This window comes from Vulpes vulpes, chromosome 7 (assembly GCF_048418805.1).
Source record: "Vulpes vulpes isolate BD-2025 chromosome 7, VulVul3, whole genome shotgun sequence".
Taxonomy (NCBI): Eukaryota; Metazoa; Chordata; class Mammalia; order Carnivora; family Canidae; genus Vulpes; species Vulpes vulpes.
Genome location: NC_132786.1, coordinates 72,855,566 through 72,882,216, shown reverse-complemented (window position 1 = coordinate 72,882,216; position 26,651 = coordinate 72,855,566). Strand labels below are relative to the sequence as shown.

At 36.2% G+C, this 26,651-nt stretch overlaps 1 protein-coding gene across 2 annotated transcripts in view; it reads right to left on the bottom strand.

Moving 5' to 3' along the window:
* TNPO3 (transportin 3) overlaps nt 1-26,651 on the bottom strand; it is an 82,866-nt gene that overhangs the window by 30,097 nt on the left and 26,118 nt on the right. For both annotated transcript variants that reach the window (XM_026010798.2, XM_026010799.2), the window contains 10 exons: nt 24,120-24,320; nt 23,037-23,110; nt 21,233-21,389; nt 13,820-13,963; nt 10,494-10,669; nt 9,868-10,006; nt 8,067-8,213; nt 5,270-5,377; nt 3,509-3,600; nt 1,447-1,586 (listed from right to left, as the gene is read on the bottom strand). In XM_026010798.2, the coding sequence (XP_025866583.1) occupies nt 1,447-1,586; nt 3,509-3,600; nt 5,270-5,377; nt 8,067-8,213; nt 9,868-10,006; nt 10,494-10,669; nt 13,820-13,963; nt 21,233-21,389; nt 23,037-23,110; nt 24,120-24,320 (1,378 nt within the window). The remainder of the gene's footprint in view (nt 1-1,446; nt 1,587-3,508; nt 3,601-5,269; nt 5,378-8,066; nt 8,214-9,867; nt 10,007-10,493; nt 10,670-13,819; nt 13,964-21,232; nt 21,390-23,036; nt 23,111-24,119; nt 24,321-26,651) is intronic.

The following is a 26,651-nucleotide window of genomic DNA, read 5'->3' as shown; positions in this document are numbered from 1 at the left end:
AATGCAGCATTATTTATAATAGCCAAATTACGGAAGCAACCCAAATGTCCATCGACAGATGAATGGATAAAAAAAGGGGGTATACACACACACACACACGCGCGCGCGCACAAATATTACTCAGCCATAAATGAATAAAGTCTTGCCACATGCAACAACATGTATGGATCTAGAGAGTATAATGCTAAGTAAAGTAAATCAGTCAGAGAAGAAAAATACCATATAATTTCACTCATATAAGGAATTTAAGTTCCATATATTTAAGAGAAAAAACAAAGAAAAAAACAAAACAACCAAAACCAGACTCTTAACTACAGAGAGCAAACTGATGGTCACCAGAAGTGGCGTGGGTAGAGGGATGGGTGAAATAGGTGAAGGGGATTAAGAGTACATGTATCTTGATGAGCACCAAGTAATGCAGAGAACTGTTAATCACTACTTTGTACAACTAATATAACACTGTATGTTAACTCTACTAGAGTTTTTTTCTAAAAGGTGGTAATATAAGCAAAGAAAATACATCAAACTTAATAATATAATTAATGATATTCACAAGTTTGGGGGTTCTTAAAATTCTCAGAATATATCACTCCTGAATAGCAGGGGGGCTTAATATTATCCAAGATAAATTATTTAGTCTTTTTGAATTTGTTTATTTGCAAAATGAGAGGGATAAATGATTTCTACTATATTTTTTTCAGGCCAATAAGTGCATCTAGAGGTTATATAATTCAACATTCTTCATTTTAATCTGAACTTATTTTGTTTCAAATGATAATTCTTGATTTTTAAAAGGATCATGTATTTAACACTGTAAAAAAAACCTTTGGGGAGCCCCAGTGGTTCAGCAGTTTAGCGCCACTTTCATCCCAGGGCGTGATACTGGAGACCCAGGATCGAGTCCCACGTCAGGCTCTCCCGCATGGAGCCTGCTTCTCCCTCTGCCTGTGCCTCTGCCTCTCTCTCTCTCTCTCTCTCTGTCTCTCATGATTAAATAAATAAAAAATCTTTAAAAAAATAAATAAATAAAAATAAAATTTAAAAAACCTTTGCTTTAGCCTATTAAGACTGTTAGAACTACAAACAAAACAAAACAAAACAAAACAAAACAAAAAAAACAACAAAAAATAGTTAGAACTACAGGCAAATCTGATTAGCTCAACCATGTGCCAAAGACTAACAGACAGAAATGTTCATGCCAAAGCAGACTACTAGAAGCAAACTGTTTCCCTATCTAAAAATCTAATCTTTCAAAGATTCTTTCTCCAAAGTATGGATTATAAATGTTGTGTCAACTAAGCAATCTCATAATATTTACTCTTAGTGTCTAGAAACATTCTACCTACAAATAAAAATAGAAAGCAAGACAAGAGCAAAAGTAAGAGGGGAAGAACAAAATCAGAAAAATCAGACACAGTAGCTGCAGAGGAGTAAGTTCACACATACCAAGAAATTGAGGATTTCGATCAACCACTTCGCTCATCTCTCCAACCAATTCAATGCTGGTATATCGCACAGCTGTATGTACAGTCTCTGGAAGACGGACAACTCCTTCTAGGACCTCCACAAGTGTTGGATTGTTCTCCCTGAGTACAAAAAGCAAGTATTCATAGTTACTGATTTCAAAGGTTAGATTCTGGCCTAATAACAGGCTGCAATGAGATAAATCATTGCTAAAGGGCTTTTTTCTAAACATATAACCATTTGGATGAAAGTGCTTAATATTTGGTATGAAAGTTTTTTAAATATTCAAAAAGAGGCAAAAAGACAGAAATAGAAGATATTGTTTCAGGAGGAGCATACTGCTCCTTAATCTTCTAAATGCCAGTAAAGTATCTAAAGACACATCCTGCTATCAAATAAGGCTCTTCAAATTGGAGAGGCAGGTATTTACTGTGGATGAATGTCTTCTCTTAAAGAATCCATTTTAGTTATTCTTATAACTGCAGTACCTAGAACAGTGCCTGGCACATAGTGGGCACTCAATAAATATTCCTGAATGGCTAAATGAATGAATGAATAGACCACTTGCTATTAGTTCTTCTCCAAAGATTTCTTATAGCTGGATACTGGAAACTTTAAGAACAGGTAAGTATGGGTGGGCCAGCTCACTAACTAAAGGAACAAGAAAACAAGCTGCAGAAATAGATAAATGTGCGACTTGGAACATAAGGGAAAATTAAAGCTAACCAAATACTCTCCATGGCTCCATGAATTTATTTTTCCCCTTTCCTTATCTTTTTCCACTACACAAGAATACTGGCTGAAATTCTTTATTTCCTCCCACCCCACAGTGGTAGGATATAATCCAGAAACAAAAGATGTTTAAAAACCAAATAATGTCCTGGATTAGAGCAAAAGCACTCTGTGTTGATAAACTAAGTCTAAGTCCTTTGTATACACTAAAAAATTGTAATCACACAGTTTGCCTGAAATGTGGATAAACAAAAAACAATATAAAATTTCTCGCTTATGCCTTGTTTCCTGAGAGCACTAATTTTTGAGACTCTCTACCCACCTCTTTTCACACCAACACGTATCAGTTAGAATATTAGTGATTTTAATAATCTTCAGACTATCACTGAAGGTTCCAAAAGATACCAAAACAAATTTAAGAGCAAACAGTATGATCTGTAATTCAGGACCAGTGCATTTTAATAGAGAAAAAAACCCTACTCTATCTCCTTGAGTATTTACTGGATTAGAAACATGTAAGACTTCATTGACTAAACCCTGAAAGGCAGCTAAGAAAGCACTATACTTTTCATAAATAGATACCTTAACTATCTCTCCAACCAAGGCATGGGATAAGGCTCGATTGCAGGTATCTGATCACAACAGGAAAACTTGATAAATATTAGCATCAATTTATAAATTCACATCACAAAGAAAATTCTGTCTTTAGGAATTCATGTTAAAATCATAAATAGAATTTCTATGCTATTCAAGTAGAAATCAAATTCTAGTAACTTAAAATTTCCCATGGCAATAACAAAACTAATAATTGCCCCTTAGATTTTGCTACTCTTTTAGGGCGAAATGGTGCCTCTCTTGCCTCTCAAACTCACACAAATGATTCTCTAAGGCAGATGAAAAGGAGAACAATATAATGAAATATTTGTAAGGATAACTTACCAAGGTCCAAAGGAGATGAGAGCTAATTAGTGCCTATTCAACTGCTTTTAAGCAAGTACCAACAATTTAACAGCTTAACAAATTTTTTATTGTATCAACTTTCACAGGGAAGCCTCAGTTCGAAAGATAAATCAGCATTACCTTCTTAGCGTCAAGAACAACATAATTTTAATTCATGGAAATATAGTTTAAAAAATGGATATCAGCAATGCATGCTACTCTGGAACAGACTCTAGAAGTCAGAAGACTAGGCAGTATTACAGATGTAAGACGTTTTAAGAGTTTCCAAACATATACCATATGAGGAAAAATGATGTAATTTTCCTTCCTTTCATATTTAGAGTTCCCAGCAAAAGACTTATTAGACACTCACGGATCAACACTCTTTGCTATAGCAGCCATGATAAAGAGAACCGCTTCTGTCACCTCCCAGGGTGGGTTGCCTTCTTTCAGAGTAGAATATAACTAGAGAAGAAGAGGTGGATTATGGATCCATTAAAAGGACAACAGAATAGAATTCCAAAACAAACAAAACAAAAAAATCCTGTTAGTTCAAATAAATCCAGCCCTTTGTTTCTAAATCTATCTCTCAGAGCCAAGGAAGAATATTATTTTCATTTTTCACATCTTCACTAACTATAAGTAACTACTATTTTAATATCTGAAACAAACCCAGTTAGATTCCCCAAGAGTATATCAAAGTATCATCTGCCCCCACAAAATGAGGATTATGGAAAAGCAAAACATATGATTATATGAGTGTCTTTTCCTGATCCCTACAATAATAAACACATAAATACACATAAGATTGAGATACAATGTAAACTTTTTAAATATGTACTGATTTTACATTTCTATTGTTTTAAATACTTATCTGCAACAACACTAGTAGTAGATATTAAATTCTTAAAAAGCAGCTATTTAGAATACCATATCCAAGCAAAGGGAAGAAGAAAAGAGACCAAGCAGAATACTCAGAGATGTTCTAGTCCAGGTATATCCACCTCTGGGATGTGACTGGGTGTTAGTCTAAATAAGATTTCTGTAGTCAAATAACAAACATTGCTAAGTAAGATAAAATTAAATAATTCTCTTGCTGTAGGACTTCACTGAGCCTTTAATATATTGTCTAAGTCATTTCTTAATTTTAATTGAGGATTCCCCCCCCAAAAAAACATCTCATAGGACTAGTGTTCCACAGAATACACCTTGGACAACACTGATACTTTATGTAAATTTGTACACTGAGATCTGAAAAACAAGTAACTTGCTCAAAGCCACACAGTGAATGACAGAAGAGCTGAAGTGTAAACAAAGGTCATCTGCCTGTGATCTGGTGATCTCACTGAATCTGTTAAGAATCTCCAACTCTTTGTAATTAGATCAAAAAACACACTTTGCTTGTTATAAAGAAAAAGTTTAATTTTATTAACGCTTTCAAAATCAGATTATGCCCCAAAATACACAAAATGGCTGGGTTACCAAAAAAATAAAATAAAGGTTAGTTCAGTATTCCTGACATCAAAACTAGTATTTCAGAACTTAGAGCACAATCTAGCAATATGAAAACTGCCTGAGAATATGCTAATGTTAAGTGATGTGGAATGGTGATGATTGCAACCTTATGAGGTAAAATGTTACTCACTGTCAGGAAATTCACAGGACTATGAATCTTCTACTCTAGTATAGTCACCTCTGGGATGAAACTGCACAGGAATCTAACCATAAGTATGGACAAAGGAAATGCCAAATAACTAAAAGAGTTGCCAGGAGTTGGTACGTAATTAATAAAGCAGAAAAACTTGCCAATCTTTCCTGGCTAGGTCCAACTTCCCTATAAATATCTTGGGGCCTTAAGGTTTATCTATGATTTTCCATTCTGACTGAACAAAGTAAAACAGCTTTCAATAGCAAGAATAAACCATAACTGAACCAGCCACAGACTGCAATTGGCTTCTAAGAAACTAAACAAACAAAGCTACTATATGCCAGGCAGTGTGCTAGGCACCTGCATATCTACTGTCCTATTTAGCCATTAAAATTGAAGAATAAGGTGGAACATTTACAGAAAATACAGAAGTGAACATAACTAAAGTGATCTGTAAAACCAGTAAAAATCTCCAAATGGACTTACCTGAGCAAAACACTCCATAGACCCAATCAAGAAAATCAAGTCTTTCACCAGATCTGATACCCTCATCCGAAACTCTCCAAAGTCATCAGTCTCCTCAGGAACCCCCTCCTGAAATTTCAAGTCAGATAACATTTCTTTTAAACTTATCAGTAAGGTTTTACTGACCTCTATAAAACCAAGAATAGGGACACCTGGATTGCTCAGCGGTTGAGTGTCTGCCTTTGGCTCAGGACATGATCCCGGGATCCAGGACAGAGTCCTGCATCAGGCTCCCTGCGAGGAGCCTATTTCTCCCTCTGCCCACGTCTCTGCCTTTTCTCTCTCATGAATAAATAAATAAATCTTAAAAAAAAAAAAAAATTAAAGAAAAAGCCACTAAGCAATTCAATCCCAATGAACAAGAGATAAGTTGCCTAATCAGGGGTATTTTACTATACAGTATGTCAACAAGTCAGTACATCTTATCCTCTACCCTTACTATGAGAAACTCTTCTCCCTTTCCCCATTTCCAAGCCACATCTTGCTGTTGTTGAAAAAATTTGGAGCAGTGGTGTGGGAAGTGACCTGGAAGAGGTGGTAATTTATATGTTTATCTTATTTTTAGTACTGAATAAGCCTCTGAAGCTTCATTGTTCAAGTTTTACCAGAATCAGTCATTATCACAACTGGATGCAGAATAGAATTTTAGACTTTAAAAAGAATTCTATATAAATAATATATATAGATATATAATAAAACATAAAACAAGTTTTAGCAGAGTTTAGGTAGTAGGTATATAGGTAGTCACTATAAAATTTTGACCTTTGCCAAATATTTGAAAATTTTCATTAAAAAATAGAGATCATTTATATTTCGTGCTTCCAGCTGTGAGATGGTTAAGGGCATGTATAATAAGCTTTATCCATGACTATCTGGAAAAAAAAAACAATACTATTGAGAATTGCTGATCTCATCCAACCTCCTTACTTTAAGATGAAGCAATTAAAGTCAGAGAATGAGGAAGAAATAATGGCTATCTTGAGGTAAGGAATTATAAAGCACTCCACAAATTATAAAGCACTATATATTCCACAAGTATAAGGAATTACCCCAAGGGAAATGGTGCCAAGGAACTAGCAAAAGGGAAGAAGGGGATCAAACAAGTAGGGCCAATTAAAACAAAACAGGATCATAGGGGAAGAGAGGAAAAAAATAAAACAAGACGAAATCAGAGAGCAAGACAAACCGTAAGGAGACTTGTAATCACGGGTGGGGGGATGGGGTAACTGGATAACAGACATTTAGCACACGTGATATAATGAGCACTGGGTGTTAATATAAGACTGATGGCTCTCTGCCCTGACCTCTGAAACCAGTAATACATTATATGTTAATTAATTGGATTTAAATTTTTTAAAAAGAGGCCTTGCTTTTATTTACATATCAGGCTTTCACATAAGATGTAGTTGAAGATAGAATTCCTCAGTTAAACAAAACAAAAATGTTGAAAACCACTAGACTAGATCATCACTAAGATTCTTTGAAGATGCAAAATACCATGACTCAAACAAAAATGTTAACATTAAAATGAAGAGAACAAACACAGTTATAGTTTTCATGTCAGATTTAATTGTGAGCAATGAGAAAAAACTCTCAAGTCCTAGGTTAAAGAACAGGAATTTAACCAACTCACCAACCAACCAAAAGGATGAAATAAATAAATGCTGTTAAGATTTAAGAGACTGAGCAAAGAATGGAGGTTAAAGAGTTTTCCAACTATTTTATAGTATTTCTAGTATATATTCTTCTAAGCAAGAAGATTATTTCTATATTTTTTCATAAGTTAAAAAATCAGTAAAAATATAAAGAAAAATGTGTATTATGTGATCATATGTATAATTCACCACATCCTCACACAAATACTTCACTTCTGTTTTAGTTTTAATCCAATTACGTTATACTATTAAAAATACAGCCTATAGGGATCCCTGGGTGGCGCAGCGGTTTGGCGCCTGCCTTTGGCCCAGGGCGCGATCCTGGAGACCCGGGATCGAGTCCCACGTCGGGCTCCCGGTGAATGGAGACTGCTTCTCCCTCTGCCTGTGTCTCTGCCTCTCTCTCTCTCTCTCTCTCTGTGACTATCATAAATAAATAAAAAAATACCTTTAAAAAAAAAATACAGCCTATAAACTTTTACATTCTGGTATTTTTCATTTAGCAAACCAATTACTTTTTTTTTTTTTTTTAAGATTTTATTTATTCATGAGAGACAGAGAAAGAGGGAGAGACATAGGCAGAGGGAGAAGCGGGCTCCATGCAGGGAACCCAATGCTGGACCAGTCCCAGGACCCCAGGATCACAACCTGAGCCAAAGGCAGACGCTCAACCACTGAGCCACCCAGGTGGACCCAATTACCATTTCAATAGTCACTACTTTAACTCTTGCATAATGATCCATCAAGTTGCTACATCATAATTTATGTAGCTTCCTATATTGTTGTACATGAATTTATCATTTTTTTACTTTACAGAAAATGCTTTATATATATAAAACAGCCACTTTTTTTCCTTCAGCAGAATTATTTAAGGTAAATTCCCAGGAGAATAATTACTGGCTCAGCAAAACTGACTTCTTTCTATATAAGCCTTATACTCACTCTTCGTTACACTGTTATGGATTCCATTAGTATAAGCTATAGAGTGACAGAAAATCTGCACATTCCATTAGCTTTATTTTCTTATCTTTTTAGTTCATGTTTAAATTAGCACTGAAAAGAGTAGGAAATTAAGATCTGAAGAAGTGGAGAAGGGAACTTACATGGTCTGGTTCTAGCTGGCAGTGTCGAGCCAAGGCATGAAGCAGCCTCTGAATGTAAGCTTTGAAGATTCCATGAATAACTTCATCATTAGTTTTGTACAAATGCTCCCCTAGTCGGTACCAAAAGTTAAAGGAAATTTCTACTACCTGTCAAATTAAAAGAGAGAGAAAAAAAAAGAAAGTTTATTTGAATCAGAAAAGGAATGGAATATGAAGACAGTTTTATTACTAGAACTACACAGGAAAGATATAATCTAAAATAGTATGAGTAAAACCAGTTCAGAAGCCACATGTTCTCCAGCAGATTTATTATTATCCTCCCAAAGTATCTTCCCATGATAGGCCTCAAAACTCCATTTAGGATGAGTGGGGGTACAGTCCCTCTTTAGCTGTTAACATCTCCAAAAGTATTATGGATTCTGAATTTAGAGAAATTGATACAGAAATGGAAGTCTCTTTAAAAGTATTTTTTTTTTCAAATCTAAAAATCATTTCATATTTGAGAGTAAAACACCTCTTAATAGGCAAAACACCTGCAAATCCCTGAACATGCTAATCTTACGTCATTGTTACTCATCAACTTTCCTAAGTGGGACTGAAAGGGAAGAAAAAGTCCAGGACTTTATCCACAGCTTATCTTACTTATAGCACTATTTAAAGGAGTGATAATTATTACGTGGTGCTATACTTCCTCCCGGAAATGTTTTGTGTTTCATCTAAATCTAGGTATCCTCAAAAGATCAAATCAAACATTTTTTATGAATAAAAGAAAAAGAAATGAGAATCACACAGCTGTGCTCTTAAGGATGCCCTTACCATCCTTTTTCGATCAAGGGTCCAAAATAGACCTATCTAAAATAATACCCAAATTGGAAGTTCTTTCTCACTTATACTATTAAGAGGAGGTAAAACTTCTTGAATAAATAAGATTTTTTTTTTAATTTTTATTTATTTATGATAGTCACACAGAGAGAGAGAGAGAGGCAGAGACATAGGCAGAAGGAGAAGCAGGCTCCATGCACCGGGAGCCCGATGTGGGATTCGATCCCGGGTCTCCAGGATCGCGCCCTGGGCCAAAGGCAGGCGCCAAACCACTGCGCCACCCAGGAATCCCAATAAATAAGATTTTTAAAAATCTAGTCAACTCTTTTTAAGAAGCAGAGTACTATAGGGATTTTGGAATGGAGTAGACTTTTAAATCCTTTCAATCCCTTTCTCATTCCCACCCACAATTTTTTTCTTAAGCATTTTATTTATTTATTCATGAGAGAGACAGAGAGAGAGGCAGAGACATAGGCAGAGGGAGAAGCAGGCTCCCTAGAAAGCCTGATGTGGGACTCAATCCCAGGGACCCGGGGATCATAACCTGAGCCAAAGGCAGATGCTCAACTACTGAGCTAAGCCACCCAGTGTCCCTCCCAACCACAATTTGGAAAAAAAAAATTTTGGATGTTAAGACTTGTGCAGTTAAGATTTTGTGGTTTTGTTTTGTTTTTAGCAGTAAAGCTCTAAAAAGAACAACTGGACCTAAAGAGGGGGCTCAGTAAAAAGGTAGTAAGCTTTCTTCCTACAGCAGTCAGCCCAACTAACCACATAAGAAAACAGAAAAAGATTCAAAGCAGAAACTCAAATATAATTTAAAAAGAAAAAATTCCAACACAGAGGAAACTACCACGTCACATTAACCAAAAACAAGACTATAATTTCCCAAAAATAAAAAGCTTGGCGGGTGGCAATGAAATATAGGTAATATACAACATACAACTTGGCGAATAATGGGCTTAGATGATATAAACACTACCTCATACTGAGGATGTCCTGCACAAATAAGCAGCAGTTCCAGAGTTCGGAGGTCACCAAGACCTTGGCCTGGAGTACAAACAATTTTTTCAAGAAAAGTTTCACATAGTTCAGTGAAAATACGGCAGTAATTCAAAACTCTGTAGATGAAAGAGTAGTGACAGCACTAAGTCAGAAATCTGTATATTATATGTACATACTTACAAACAGTTAATTAAATCAGTAAAAGGATCCTCAGTCTAAGGGACACATAGTGATTATTAGCTATCCTGTATCAAAATCTCTACAACAGCCACTTTTCCTTATTGTGTATTTTTATACACATAAGCATATGACTCATAAGTCAGTTTAAATTCTCAATTACTAAAACATTTGAATAAAATCCTTATCAAATCACACTCGATATTCCAAAGTTCATTCCTAAATCTTAGAGCCTTATGCTCTGTGAGTGGAAAAATTTACTACTACTTTCTATGATTCCAACCTTTCCTTCTGCATCTAATTTGCCAGTCTAGGTTCAGTAGAGAACAGCAGAGCATTTTTAGGATGAGGTGTCTATATTTACAAGGAGTCATAAAGAATCACAAAGGATGGAACCTAGGGCTACTGCCTGAAATAATCACTCACTTGTCTAAATCTTCACGTGCCACGGCCATATGATAAGCAGTCTCCAATGTTAGGACTCCTTGAAAAAGTTGCATGGCTAATGGCAAGTTAGTCTCCACATTCTCAATGGCATAGAGAGCTGAGCACACACAATCTGAAGCAGCTTCGTGTAGGTTGGATGAAGTCTTATCCTGTTGCTGGGAGATAGCAGGAACAGAAAAGACATGATCATTAAGCTATAATCCAAGTACTAGCAAAACAATTATAGCTTGTTTCTGAAGTATACTTTAAATGCATAACAGCAGGATCCCTGGGTGGCTCAGTGGTTTAGCACCTGTCTTTGACCCAGGGTGTGACCCTGGAGACCCGAGTTCGGGTCCCACATCGGGCTCCCTGCAGGGAGCCTGCTTCTCCCTCTGCCTGTGTCTCTGCCTCTCTCTCTCTCTCTGTGTGTGTCTCTCATGAATAAATAAATAACGTCTTAAAAATAAATAAATAAATGCATAACAGCCTAACAGTCATGACCTTCAACCAGACAATATTCATCAATCTTCCCTGTCCTATTTCTATTTCTCTATATGCCAAACATATACAGCCTTTTCATACCTCAATCACAGTCACATGACTTCTAAAGTTCCATGTTTCCCCCCACCCACACAGCTGCCCCTAATGTAATGCCATGTGTTCTCTACCCCGTTTTAGTCTGTGGAAATCTTTTCCATCCTTTTTCTTATATTCAAGTACTATTTTAAAAAGAAAGGATTCAGAGCATCTGGGTGGCTCAGTAGGTTAGGCAGCCGACTCTTGGTTTCAGATCAGGTCATGACCTCATGGGTTGTGGGACTGAGCCCCACGTTGGATCCTGTACTCAGAGCCAAGTCTGCTTGGAATTCTTTCCTATTCTCTCCCCTTCTGCTCCTCCCCTCACTTGCAAACACTCCCCACTCCTCTAAAATAAATAAATAAAATCTTTAAAAATATAAGAAAATAAAATGAAAGGGTCCATATTTCAGAATACCAAGGTTCAACAAAGGTTTCTAAAACTTCTGGGGATGAGAGAAGGTAACTTTGATAGGAGCAAAAAAATCAGCTATTTAGTTTCTTCTAGCAATGATGCCTGCCAGTATATACAAAAGAAAGGCCTTAGAAATCCTGAGGGAAAAGAATATTAAACCTAGAATTAGTTAAACCACCAATCAAGAATGAAAGTAAAATAAAAGTATTTCTCAGGAATGCGAAAGCTCAAAGTTTACTTCCCACATATCTTTCTAAGGAAGGTGTCTAAAAAGGTTCAAAACACAATCCAATCCAAAAGCATAGTAAAGAGAAGTTCCAGAACAGAAGCTGAGGAGATCTAAAGAGTAATTGGTACAAATTAGAGCAGATCAGAAGGTTCCTCTAGGGCTTCTTTTTAGAAGAGTACAGTTGAGAGGATGGGTAAATTTAGTGAAAGCATATTAGTCTTTTGTGAATAATAAAAAACAAGGACATTTAGAATCTCCAGGGTGGGGAAGGAGCAATACAGTGAGGGTTGGGAGAACACACAAGATAGATGCAAATTATTCATTAGGTTATTCTTAGGTTGAGAGGTAAATTCAAAAATATTTATTGTTATTATATGATTTAAAAGTTAAACGCTCAAATTTATCCTTTTGCGTATATATATATTTTGTGTGTGTTGTATATATATACATATCTCCAGCATTATATTTGTAAAAGCTTAAAAAAAAGAACTGTGGGAGAAAAGTTTATTACAGTTTATTACACCACTATAATAAAGTTGTGGTCTGCACATAAACCAAACTAATGGCATGACTCTGAACCACTGAATGAATGTAAGCATGAGAATATATTTGACACTGACTCTAAAATTATCCTTCTTTTAAATGGCAAAGGGGTCTTGACACACTGGATCAGTGAAGAATATAATCCTGGCACACTACTTAGCTTGCTCCTTACCCCAATCTTAATTCCCAGAAGTAACCAAGGTCTTGAGTTTGATGTGTATTCTAAACTGCCCTCCCTTCATATGTAATCAATTATACTAAATTTTTTAAAAAGATTTATTTGAGAGAGTGTGCATGAGTGAGAGGGACAGAGGGAGAGAGAGAGAGAATCTCAAGTAGATACCCCACTGAGCAGGGAGCCCAACGAAGGGCTCCAATCTCATGACCTTGAGATCATGACCTGAGCTAAATCCAAGAGTTGGCCACTCAACTGACCTCACCACCCAGGTGTCCCTCATATTCATAAACTTTTAAACAAAAGTAGGATTTTAATTTATTTATACTGACTACTCTTTATACAATTTAGTGAGATGAGAACCAAAATTACCATTACTGAGGTAGGGCATCAATAGAAATGGAGACAAAGACAGTGACTAGCAAAATAATTATTAGCAGCATCCTAACTTTCCTGAGTCTTAGCTCCTGCTCCTGAAAAAACACAGCATAAATACACTAACAACAGAATACCAAAAATGTCTTTTTGGAGAATGTGCTTTCCTTTCCTTTAATTCACAGTGGTATCAATCCATTATCATGCTATCATCTTCTTCTTTTTTTAAGATTTTATTTATTTATTTATTTGACTGAGTGAGAGAGAGAAAGAGCAGGGAACAAGCACAGGAAGAGGGAGAGGAAGTGGCAGATTCCCCACTTAGCAGGGAGCCCGACATAGGACTCGTTCTCAGGACTCCAGGATAATGATTCAAGCTGAAGGCAAATGCTTAACTGACTGAACCACCGAGGTGCCCCTACCACCTTCTAAATAATAGTGCACTAGCACACAACCAGTACACACAGAGCTTCCAAACTAATATGATTTTATGGAAGGACAGCATCCAGGAAAAGGGGACAAAACAAGAAAAAAAGAGACCAATGGTTTTTTGTTACTTGGAGTTTAATATGTAAACCACTGATCTACATGTAAAACTGCTTTCCTATTAAACCTAACTACATTCTGTTCTGAGTATTAATACTAATACCTTCAATACTTTTTTTTTTTTAAGATTTTATTTATTTATTCATGAGACACACACAGAGAGAGAGGCAGAGACACAGGCAGAAGGAGAAGCAGGCTCCATTCGGGGAGTGTGAAGTGGGACTTGATCCCGTGTCTCCCAGATCACACCCTGGGCCGAAGGCAGCGCTAAACCGCTGAGCCACCTGGGCTGCCCCCTTCAATACCTTTGGTACTTGGTAACAAGCAAGAGAGAGACACTGCTTTCTTATTATACATCTTCTAATCACTGTACAGAAATCTGAAAACACTGCTATGTTCCAGAAGGTTAGTTACTACTGTGACTATGTGGTAAAAATACTTTCATAAACAAACCCATTACTTACCAAAACCTCAAAAAGGAGTGCTAGTAACTTATTGTTAGCCATGAAGTTACTGTCCAAAACTCCTAAGTTAAACCAACTTCCCAAACAGCGAAAGACCTTCATAAGCATTTTCTCATCTGTTCCTGCTTTTTCTACACAGGTCATCTGAAAAGAAGGAAAAAAAAGTTAAATAATGGCAAACTTTATCTTTAAACCATTATTAAAATCATCTTACAGATATAATATTGAGAAGGATAATAATATTAAAAGCCAACAGTTAAAAGCGCTTTGAAAGTGTCAGATGCTGCTCTCAATGCCCTTAATTTATTAATCTCAACTAACACTACAGCCAGGTACTATCTCTACTTTCTCAACTGGGAAGCTGAGATACACTGAGATTAAAACTTGTCCAAAGATAGTTCTGTTTCAGAAATAATAGTTTCTTAGATCCCTCTTCTGCATTAACATAATCTTATCAAAAAATTATCTTAAAATAATACTCATCTACACAGTTGATTTTATAAAAGTAAGCTAGTCCTACTATGAAAAGCTGATGTTTCAGCTACACTTGATTACTCCAGTAAATACACCATTCCACAAAAAAAGACACTACTATAAATATGGTTGGTTGATAAAAGAGATAAAAGGGAAAGTCAGACTAAAACCACTGTTTCTCGGGATGCCTGGGTGGCTCAGCGACTGAGCATCTGCCTTCATTCAGCTCAGGGTGTAATCCCAGGATCAAATCCCACATTGGGCTCCCTGTGAGGAGCCTGCTTCTCCCTCTGCATGTCTCTGCCTCTCTCTGGTCTCTCATGAATAAATAAATAATAAAATCTTTAAAAAATAATAAAATAAAATAAAATAAAACCAGTTTCTCTTTGCAAACTGTTTTTGTGATGTATATTTTTTCCAAAGTAAAGTGTAGTGCAACTTTGTTTGGATTCTTTTAAAAATTTAACTTTTATAAGCAATGATCAGAAATAACAGAACTGCCATGGGGTTTAGGTTGCATATGGTGGGATACAGAATCCCATAATTATTTAAACGTTGACTCTTGTACTTTTTGGTAGCCAGGTTCCTCCTATTATTGCTGTATCAGACAATTATAATTACATTCTTCTCAATTAGTAATTGTACTGAATGGAATTGAAATGAAAAAAGAAAAATAAGAATGCTTCAAGCAAGTTCATGGCAACCACACACACATTTGAATCTTTGAAGGTAAAATCATTACACAATTGTTTGGCCTTTATACTTCTTGAATGACATTTCAATTTACTAAGACATGATATTTACAAATGGAAGGACTTGACTGTATATTCTAACTTCTGACTCAAACTTAAGAACAGAATTTTGGAAAAATGCTACATCTAAATCTAGTTGAAGAGAAAAAAAAATCACTGATTGAATCAAGTACATACCATAAAGCTTCAGAACTTAGAAAGGGTTACCTTGGCTTCCTCTTTAAGAACTGTATTATTAAGAATTCTCTCTCTTAAAGCAAGGCCTCAAAGCTGAAACATAAATGCCAGAAAAGCTCACCAGTAAAAATGCAGCAGAGGTAAGTAAGAATTAACCTTGGATTAACAAAACGAAGAACAAATGAAGGGAAGAAAATTAAAATATATTAGAGGACAGGCTCAGTTCAACTCTAAGGGCAAGAAGAATAATATTTAAAGTGTTTAAAAGTTCAACACAATGTTTAGAAATGGCTCCATTCTAATGGACCACAAAAGTGTCGTACTGACAAAATGGGATGGAACAGAATGAATAAGAGGAATGGGGAAAACCATGAAAAAGATTTAAGAGGCCTCTGGTACCTGATATTACAGCCAACCTATTTTTCCTGGCAATTCTGGACATTTCGTTTTCTGGGTTCTATAGCATGACAAGTTACATGACAGAATTATAGACCTTATTAAGTACTACAGGGACAAATTTTTCAGATTTCATTATAACAAACCAAGCTATTGCCTGTTGTCAATTATGAAGAAGTATTAAGTCAAGCATATGCCTTGGGAGTCCAAGTGGCGGCTGCACTTGACCACTGTGCCAATAATGATGACTATAAGAACTGCAGTGTTGACTGGATTCTTCTGACTTCATGTGAATGCTTACAAAAATAAAACAAGCTCAGGTCCCTTAACTCAATTTAAATCATTGTCTGAGAATCAAAGCTTCCACAACCACTCAGTATGAGGCTCTTATTTTGTGTAGCTCCAGGGCTGATATACACACACATAATAGTGTGGTTTACTGAATTATAAACAGCTGAATTCACAATCTCACCAAATTTCTCATGTGAAAGTAAGTTAAATTGTAAAGCATGGAATTCTGAAATTTGGACTACAGACATCTGGTTGGACCCTAATGAAATGGATAATCTTGAACTCCCAAATTACTGAGTATCCCTTAACAGCAGGTGTAGTCTGCCTTCTAGTGTCTGAGAATACTAGCCTTCTAGTTCAAACTAGACTAGTTTGAAAGCTCTGTAATAGCCTCATTTCAGGTGCCTTTCAAAGGGGATGCCCATTCTCCTCAAGACCTACCACAACCATTTCTTGTGTCACCCATAACTATGGTCAAATCTTAGCATGTTCTGGGAGACAGGTATATAAATACAAGAGGAAATAACAAAAAAACTGTACAACTTTGCTAACATATACCTGAAGAAACCTGAGGAACATACGTGGGAATGATTCTAAGGGTATTAGATGAAGGGAGGCTGGAATATACTACTAACTTGAGCCAAACTCATTGATATGAGTGTACTTCTTAGAGATTCTGGATTTAATGAATATATGGCACCTGTGGGAAGTACAAATCATAGTGCAAATATCTAGGACTTGGGAGCAAATCTATATCTTCTTCTACAGGTAATTATTCTTTTGAGAAACAGTTTCTGGCTTACTACTGAACCTTGGTAGAAACCAAACATTTTTCCACAGAACATCAGGTGATCATGCGGCCTGAGCTTCTCGTCATGAAATGAGTATTATCTGAACTAACTAAACATGGCGATACATACATAACAGCAACCTGTTATCAAAGAGAAATGGAATATAAGAGACTGACTTCAAAAAGATATAAGAAAGTTGCATGAGCAGATAGGTCAGATTCCTTTGACATCAACTATTCTTGCACTGGCTCATGTTCCTCAATTCATGCCCGTTGTCTCCTGCCTCTTGGCATGTTCCTTAAGACCTAAATGACTAAAGAAGAAAAATCAAGCCTGGATTACAGAATGATGGATGCTACACTAGGATTAACATGGACTTCCACTAAGTTAAAACTACTGATGAGTGTCATATCTGCCAACAGCAGCCTAAAATGGCACCATCTACCATGGGAACCAGGCTGATTGATTACACTGGACTTCTATGACAAAAGAAGCAGACATCTGTCTGGAAGGACAACACTCACAGGAAGAGAGAGACTCACATCCTGGATATGGATTTGCTTTCCCTGCTTGCAGTGCTTCTGTCAGTGCTTCTATCATTCACAGACTCACTGAATGTCATATCCAACCACCATGGCATCCTATCTAATCAAGGAACTCATATCAGAGTAAGGGAAGTACAGTAATGAGCAACTTTACCTTTGTTGGTTTGGAGATTTTGGTCCCCAAGGAAGAAATGCTTCTACCCGGAAATACAAACATAATTCCAATAAACTGGAAGACAAACCTATTCACCTGGACAATTTGGGCCTCTCATTCCCAGGATGCCTGAGTGGCTCAGAGGTTGAGCGTCTACCTTCGGCTCAGGTAGTGATCCTGGGGTCCTGTGATCCAGTCTCACATCAAGGAGCCTGCTTCTCTCCCTCTGCCTATGTTTCTGCCTCTCTGTGTCTTTCATGAATAAATACAATCTTTGAATGAATGAATGAACATTCTCACACACTACTATATTGTTTCTCTCTTCTGACTAGATCCAGACTGATACTAATAGGAACCAAGTATTCCAGATCTAGAGCAAAGAGGTAACAAGGGGAGTATCAGTCATCTTTTTTTGTTAGAAAGGAAAGAAATGCTCCAGTGGCCAAAGTTATGACATTTTAAGCACCAAAAGAATGATTTTAGATGAGACCCTACATCAGTGAAAATCCCGAGTCATGATATTCCATAAGAAAATGTCAGAAAAAAATAACACTTGAGGCAGATTTAAAACAAAACCTTATTTAGCAAACAGGAAATTTAAAAAGAATTTAAGATTTATCGTGCCTTTCTAGTAGAATACCAGAGTACTCACAAGAATGCCAACTTATACACAGAAGGAATGAAAGAATTATTAAAATATTATTTTGCAAACTACAATGAAATTATTAAGACAATGATTACACCAAGTAGAATTTGAAATCTTTAGGCAAAGGTTGATACAGAATTGAACATTTGTTTTTTTACAAACTACCACCATACAAATTACATTACAAGGAAGAAAACAAACTTTATAAATGGAAGAATCAGATTGTCATCATCCTAATCCAGTCAACCCTAATGTCACTAATGGAAGGTCATCAAAAAGTATTTCTCTTCTGATAAGATGCCCCATGAAGTATCTATGATGTATTCCAGACAAAAATGTTTAATTAACCTTTTGATGAGCTTCAGTGCCTGATTCTTGATTTCGGCTCAGGTCATGACCTCAGGGTTGTGAGATCAAGTCTCGTGTCAGGTTCTGCACTGGGCATGGTGCCTGCTTAAGATTCTCTCTCCCTCTGCCCCTCCCCACCCTTAAAAATAAATAAATAAAAATTTAAAAATGTTTAACCTTTTATTTCTTTTTTTTTTAAAAGATTTTATTTATTTATTCATGAGAGACACAGAGAGAGAGGCAGAGACACAGGCAGAGGGAGAAGCAGGCTCCATGCAGGGAGCCCAAAGCGGGACTCAATCCCAGGACTCTGTGATCATCACACTCAACCACTGAGCCACCTGGGAGTCCCAAAATGTTTAACCTTTTAAAATCAATCATCAAGGGATCCCTGGGTGGCGCAGTGGTTTGGCGCTTGCCTTTGGCCCAGGGTGCGATCCTGGAGACCCGGGATCGAATCCCACATCAGGCTCCCGGTGCATGGAGCCTGCTTCTCCCTCTGCCTATGTCTCTGCCTCTCTCTCTCTCTCTCTGTGACTATCATAAATAAATTAAAAAAAAAAAAAAAAAAAAAAAAAGGGATCCCTGGGTGGCGCAGCGGTTTGGCGCCTGCCTTTGGCCCAGGGCGCGATTCTGGAGACTCGGGATCGAATCCCATGTCAGGCTCCCGGTGCATGGAGCCTGCTTCTCCCTCTGCCTGTGTCTCTGCCTCTCTCTCTCTCTCACTGTGTGCCTATCATAAATAAATAAAATTAAATTAAAAAAAAAAAAAAAAAAGAAAAAAAATTTAAAATAAAATAAAATAAAATAAAATAAAATAAAATAAAATAAAATAAAATAAAATAAAATCAATCATCAAGCCTTTCTGTCTTTCTCAACCATGGTTTTGAAAAGAATTAAGCCTTACAGAAAATGATTTGGGTGACTGCTTTTTCCATTATCCTATGGATAGCATGCTCCTACCATTATTAATGCATAGGAGAGAATCTGTTCCATACAATGGATGCCTTAGGGCATTAAGGCTTAATTCTCTAGAGGAATCCCTACTGAGAAGGGCTGTTTTAGATACAACTTCCAATTAAGGGAATACAGAGAACAGAAAAACAAACTAAAGGAAACAGACAAGGCAACCAGAAAATCCAAAAGGCAAGGTAGTCTATAATATAAATAACCGGTCCAATCTCCTTGAAATCAGTTGTGTTTTGAAAAGGAAGGGGAAGAGGGGCACCTGGGTGGCTCAGTGACTGAACGTCTTTCTTTGGCCTCAGGTTGTGATCCCGTCCTGGGATCAAGTACCAATCAGGCTCCCTGCAAGGAAGCCTGCTTCTCCCTCTGCCTATGTTTCTGCCTCTCTGTGTGTCTCTCATGAATAAATGAATTTTAAAAAAAATCTCAAAAAAGAAAAGAAAAAGAAGGGGAAGCAGAACTGTGATTAGGAATCATAATAAACTGACACAGGCATAGTTCTAGACTGGATATTGATTTAGAAAAATGCTGTAAAGAATATTTTAGGATTGAATGTGGTAAATGTGAACATGGTCTGGGTATTTATTAGATGATATAAAAATTTACTGAAATGGAAAGATGAAGTTGGATAACTGAGAAAGCAGGCTATAGGAGGATAGGCAAAATATAATTTCACTTATAGTTAAAAAATTTGTCATATGTTCATAGTGGATATGTACTAAAGGGTTAATAATGTGATCTCCAGATGGTTTGAATATAATTTGTCTGAATTTTCTAATTCTCAATAATACTATTTCTTTAAAATAAACGTTAAGTTGAAAAATGCATGTAAAAGAATAATTTTCCAGTGAATTTCTAACACCAATCTGAACACAATTAAGCAAAAAATTTACTTTTCAAATAAAAAGTTCTATGATGTTGTAAAAGTACTGAAACAAATTCCTGAAAAATAATCTATAACTACATTATTGAAAAAATTCACCTGACGAGAAAGACCTAAAAATGAGATAATGAGATACGGGCTAGACAATTTAATACCATCAAAGTTCAAGAACCAGCAAATGTTTTCCTTAAAGTGCCAAATAGTAAATATTTTAGATTTTATAACCATATGTAGTCCTGAACTATTCAATTCTGCCATTTCAGCTCAAAATTACAGATATGCACAATACATAACTGTATTTTTTGTCTTCCAAAAAAGTCTATATACAAGAAACAGGTGACTAACTCATAGATTACCCATAAATAAAAAAAAACAGGTGACTAACTCATAGATTACCCATAAATAAAAAAAAGCAGGTGACCAACTCATAGATTACCCATAAATTTACCCATCTCTGGTCTACAGCATTAAAATGTCTACCTAATCAAAAAGGACCTAATCACATTTAACTTTTTTAAAAAAGATGGTGTAGTATTATCTAATCTATAATTATGATATTCAAAGGTCAAAGTCCTGAATCACCTCCCTATCAAAATTTCAACTGATCTTTAAGAGAGGATCCTCTCCCTAAGTAAATTTATACACTTTCCCTTAGCATGGTCCTTCATCAAGAGCCACTAGTTTGTAGCATGAAAGAGTAGAAAAGCAAGAGATGTAATCAGAAAAGCCCGAGTTCAAATTCTGAATTAGCAATTGTACTAAGTCTAAAGCTCATATCTCATTCATAAAATGGAAACATCACCCTTACAGCACTACTACAAGCTCAAAAGTAGTTTCTGAAAGTATTTAACTGTAAAGTGTTCTATAAATGCTCTAATATCATCGCCAATTTTTGCAAAGAAAGCTGTATTTCACAATAATGCAACTGAGTTAGAAAATAACCACCAAGGCTTTTTGCCTCTACAGAACAACTTAGTAATTCACACTTACCAATAGAGATACCACTGTACTAGAGTAGAAGGCCAAATCTTCTATAATTTCTGTACGCCGGTTAGCCCCAATTCGTAACGAACGACTATGTACTTCTTCAGGTAACACTGTAAGGATTTCCAGCAGAAAAGGCAGAGAAGTTACATCATTGCTATATCTGGAAAAGAAAAGGAGAGAGACTGAAGTTATTTACAGTCAGAAAATACACAATCACATAAGATAACAACGCTTCAGAATAATCTATAACAACAAAAGCAGCATTCTCACTACTGTTAAAGTGGAAGAAAAAACAGCTAAAATTTTTTTGGAAAGGTATCTGGAAATCAAAATTTCAACTTGCATAATAATCTTTGACCCAGTAACTCCACTTGCAGAAATTTCTCTCTCAGAAAAATCTCACATACATATCCAAAGTATACAAAAATATGCACTGCAGTACTTTTTTATAATAGCAAAAATATTGGGAAATTATAAAGGTCCTCTATAATTAGGATAAAAAAAGGTTACAGACAGTCATACAATGGAACATATGTAGCCATTACAGTAACTGAAATATCTATGTCCTAACATGAAAAGATGTCCATAGAGTATTAAGTAAAAAAAAGTGTATGAAATATATTACATGAGGGAACAAATACATAGGTATATTAAAATGTATATGCACTTATTTATTTCAAGATGCTTAAAGGAAAGTCTGGAGGGCTATACAGTCAACTATTAATAGTGGTTACTTATAAATACAGGAATAGGGACAGAGAGAGGCTTTTACTTTGAAAGCTTCCATACTATTAGAATTTTTTAAGGAACATGTGTTGATTTTCTTAATGAAAATTTTCTTAAAGTCATTAATGACACATTGTAGTTGGAGGTAAAAAGGACGTCCATTCTGTTCAAAAATAATTTCCTAATCAAATGCTAAAACGCAAGCAAATATGAAGATTATCTGGCTAAGACCATGAGGAAATGCTTTTATTCAAAGTAGCAGGCTCTGGGACACCTGGGTGGCTCAGTGGTTGAGCATCCACCTTTAGCTCAGGGCATGATCCCTAGTACCCGGATCGAGTCCCGCATCAGGCTCCTTGCAGGGAACCTGCTTCTCCCTCTGCCTTAGGTCTCTGCCTTTTTCTCTCTCTCTCTCATGAATAAATAAAATCTTAAAAACAAAAACAACAACAAAGTAGCAGGCTCTATGTATCTAAAAATGATACTGTCCCTTTGACAGATATGAAACAAACCCCAATTAGTAAGAATTTTTACTCATAATGATTTTCAATTTAATATAATCTTAAACATTCTGACAATGTTTTTTTGAATTGCTGACATGTCAGGTAGTAGGAGTGATCCACAAGACAATAAAAGACTTTGTTGCAATTAATTCAAAGAACATGTATGTATAAGTTATGAGAGAGCCTTTTTATGTCCCACATGACAATTCTGTAATATTTAAATTTTAAATGATTTTCTTTTATTCTAACAGAAGTTAATAACAAATAATTCTTGGTTAAGAGTTTGGGGAGGGGATCCCTGGGTGGTGCAGCGGTTTAGCGCGTGCCTTTGGCCCTGGGCATGATCCTGGAGACCCGGGATCGAGTCCCACATCGGGCTCCCAGTGCATGGAGCCTGCTTCTCCCTCTGCCTGTGTCTGCCTCTCTCTCTCTCTCTCTCTCTCTCATAAATAAATAAAAATTAAAAAAAAAAAGAGTTTGGGGAAATATTCCAAATGTCTAGTTAATGCTAACAAATTTCTTTTTGTAGGTTAATAGTAATTCCAAATGCTAGTATATAGTCAACATAAGTGACTTACTTTTCCACCAATGTTTGTACACATCCCTTCCAGGAAGGCATTTGTAGGGCAAGGTCTGCTATTGCTAAAGCGAGCTGAATAAGAAGAGAGATTAAATAAATGAAATGAATAATGAATAGAATAGATGAACAGAAATAGGGTTATCAACAATATTAATTGGAAAGCAAAGAAACTAAACTTTTTCCAAACAATATGACAACAAAGACTGACACCTCCCCCACCTCTCCTCACTTTCACAACTACATATATCATGTAAACTCTTCTGGACTAGCTACAAATTGCTAGGATTTAAAAGTTTACATCTAAAAATGAAAACAACAACAACAACAACAACAACAACAAAAAGAAATCAGAGAGAACAGACTACAGATTTTCCTCAGAATACATCAATACTTACTTTTATTTGGCAATACCATAGAACTTCATGGACAGATAAATTATACTTTGCCAAAAGGCCAGAGCTACTGACAAAGTCAGCCCTTTGGCTCACTCCTCAAGTAATGGAATGCCATTTCCCTTCTCTTTCCATTTCTCATCTTGAAGCTTTATGCAAAAGCCTCCTTCCTCTTCAAGGGCACTTCTACGCCAGGCAGAGAACATGCGTGAGTATGTATTCACTGAAGCTTCTTCCAGTTTCCCTTTCTAATGTATTTCCCAGTCTAAGGGGGAAGGGCCAGATGGTTCACTATTTCATACATGAGGCTTTTACTAGTCAATTAGTCCAGAAAGGATTTTTTTTTTTAAGGCAAGTAGGCAGACCTCTGACCCAGAACAGTACAGTATACAAAATTTTTATCTATCATCTGCAATTTTAATGGGGGGAGAGGAGTGGCACCACACGTGCCTGCCTGTGAAAACCTATACTCATCTCCCCCATTCCTGGTACTTAAATTGGTTTGAGATCAAATGAACTCTAACAGTAACACAGATTTCCATTTTCACTTTCTATCCACTTAATAAAATAGCAGTAACTCTAATAAAGTTGTTAACATTACTTCACGTGGCCTAGCAACATCAATCAAAATTAATTTGATAAATCCAAATGGCCTTACAAATTTCTCTAATGAGAAGCACAGGATTTACCTGCGTTACAATGACAGGTGACAAGTCTTTCAAGTTCTGGATATGGGTTAGTAATGAGTCCCGTAAAGAGGCATGAGAGTCTGTGGGGAGCTCATAAAATGAGGTCTGAATCTTCATTTTCATGGTCTGTGCAGCAAAGTAGCATGATTCCACATCCTGTCGGATCTGTAACAATTGGTCTGAAATCTCCCATGCATGAACCTGAAAGCAGATGAGACAAAAACGACTATTGTCCTAAGTAATTTTAATGTTACACCTCAATACACGTAATATGTAGACCAAAGTATAATAAAAATCTGACCAGCTAAATTACCCACTAATTTAGCCAATACCTCAAACTATATAAGCCTGTTCAACAAAAGTATTACCTAAATCCTCCTGACTCATTCCAGGAAGGCATGAGTCAATCAGATCAGTTGATCTAATCTAGCTGATAAGAATCATTAATTGTATAGGGGGGAAGCATGAAGAAAAAAGTCCCAAAAGCTCCTACTAAAACTCAAATGTCACTGTATAACTTCCAAGCCTACCTAGAGGTTGGATGCTTCTTTTCCACTTAAAAAAAAAATAAGCTTTTTGTTCACTTTGAGAAGTGAATCTGAGAACCATTTTAATATATCTATAAATAGGTCTCAGCAGGCCTATATTTCAATCTTTAGCTCCCTTTAGCAGAAAGATCGTCTCACCCCAAGTGAATATTTCACATACTTCTATTGCTTTCTAATGTATTCATGTTTGGCAAAGTGCTATACGTAATACTAAAATCATTTCCACAGGAGAAAATAAATGTATCTATGGAAATAATAATGGAATGAAAACACTGGATTTGGTCTTTAACAGTTACAGAAAAGAGTTCTATTTTGAAAGATAACTTTGAGAACAAAGTTATGCAGTACACAGTAGGCAACTAATTAACAACTGATTAATTTTAATCCAAGTCTACGAAACTGCCTCTTTTTGGGAGAAAGCTAAAATAGGTTGGCAAGGGGCAGCCCTGGTGGCGCAGCAGTTTGGCGCCGCCTGCAGCCTGGGGTGTGATCCTAGAGACCCGGGATCGAGTCCCACATCAGGCTCCCTGCATGGAGCCTGCTTCTCCCTCTGCCTGTGTCTCTGCCTCTCTCTCTCTCTCTCTCTCTCTGTCTATGAATAAATAAATAAAATCTTTAAAAAAAATAGGTTGGCAATAATGAAATGACAAAAAATTTTTCAATCTCAATTCAGAAGTAGAACCAATTGCGGAAAGAGATCACATAGATCTACCCAGTCAATTTCTTATAAAGCTAGAGCACTTCACAAGTAACATATAATGATTCTTCAAATGGCCTGTACAAGTTCCCAAAGTAAACTGAAAATAGAGACTTAGCTTTCAATCCAATAAGACGGTGGAAAATAAGCATAAAACATGTCACAAAAAATCTTCCAGCCACATAAGTTTTTAGCTATTCAGTATCTAACCAATAATTTAAGCATATCTGTAGTTTAATATGCCATCAAAACATATTTTGCTCAAACTGATATTTTATAATCTAGTCTTTCTTTTGTAAGTAAGCTCTATACTCAACATGGGGCTCAAACTCACGACCCTGAGATCACAAGATGCATGCTCTACTGACTAAGCTAGCCAGGTACCTCTCAAACTGTTATTTAAAAAAAATAATAGCAAAAAGATTCTATGAAACCTTGAATCTCCATAAATGACCCCATAAAAACAGCAGTTAAAAAGCAAAACTAAAGAACTATGGAATTTACAACAAAACCAGGTATTATCTAGTTACATCTAAGAACCTGAAAACTTAAGTGGTTGAGGACAAACCAGTGAGTGACATAAGATCTGTGTAGTTTCAGCTTCAGTAAAAAGCATAAGCAGAGGAAAACAACAGGGTCTCCAATGGATGTAAGAGCAAAGGAACACCAAAAAAGCCAAAAGGTATTCAATGGAAAAAAGAGAGAGATAATTTGAGGACTGAAAATAGAAGACGTTTTGTGCATTCTAAAAGCAGGTGAGAGAGAAGAGGTGAGTAGAAGAAGCCTACATAGAATCTAAGGAGATGGTACAGTCTAGTTTCTATAAACTCTTGAAATGGAAAGACAGGACTCTAAGCAGGACAGAATGCTGTGAACAGAAGCAAAATTATACAGTATAAGTAACACAGAGACAAAGGAAGAAGAGAAAGTAATAAAGCTAGGAAATCTTAGAAATCAAACCACATTTGTAAATACTATCAGAAAAGGAAGTTCTTTGAAGATGAAAATATTACCTTTAACATGCCTCCTGAAGCTCAGAAAGATTAATTTCTCTCTCTCTCATACACACACACACACAAATGAGGTCAAATGCTATCTATAGCTATAGGGGGGCAAAGAAAATAATGAATAGACTAACCTCTCTACAAGGAAAGCAGACCAGAGGAACATTTTAAAAACTAGTCTATCAGAAAAATACAAAGATATTGGACATCTACCTAATAAATTGCACGTGATAACATTAAAAAATTGCTAAATTCTAATAAGAACAACTGTAATAATAAAAAG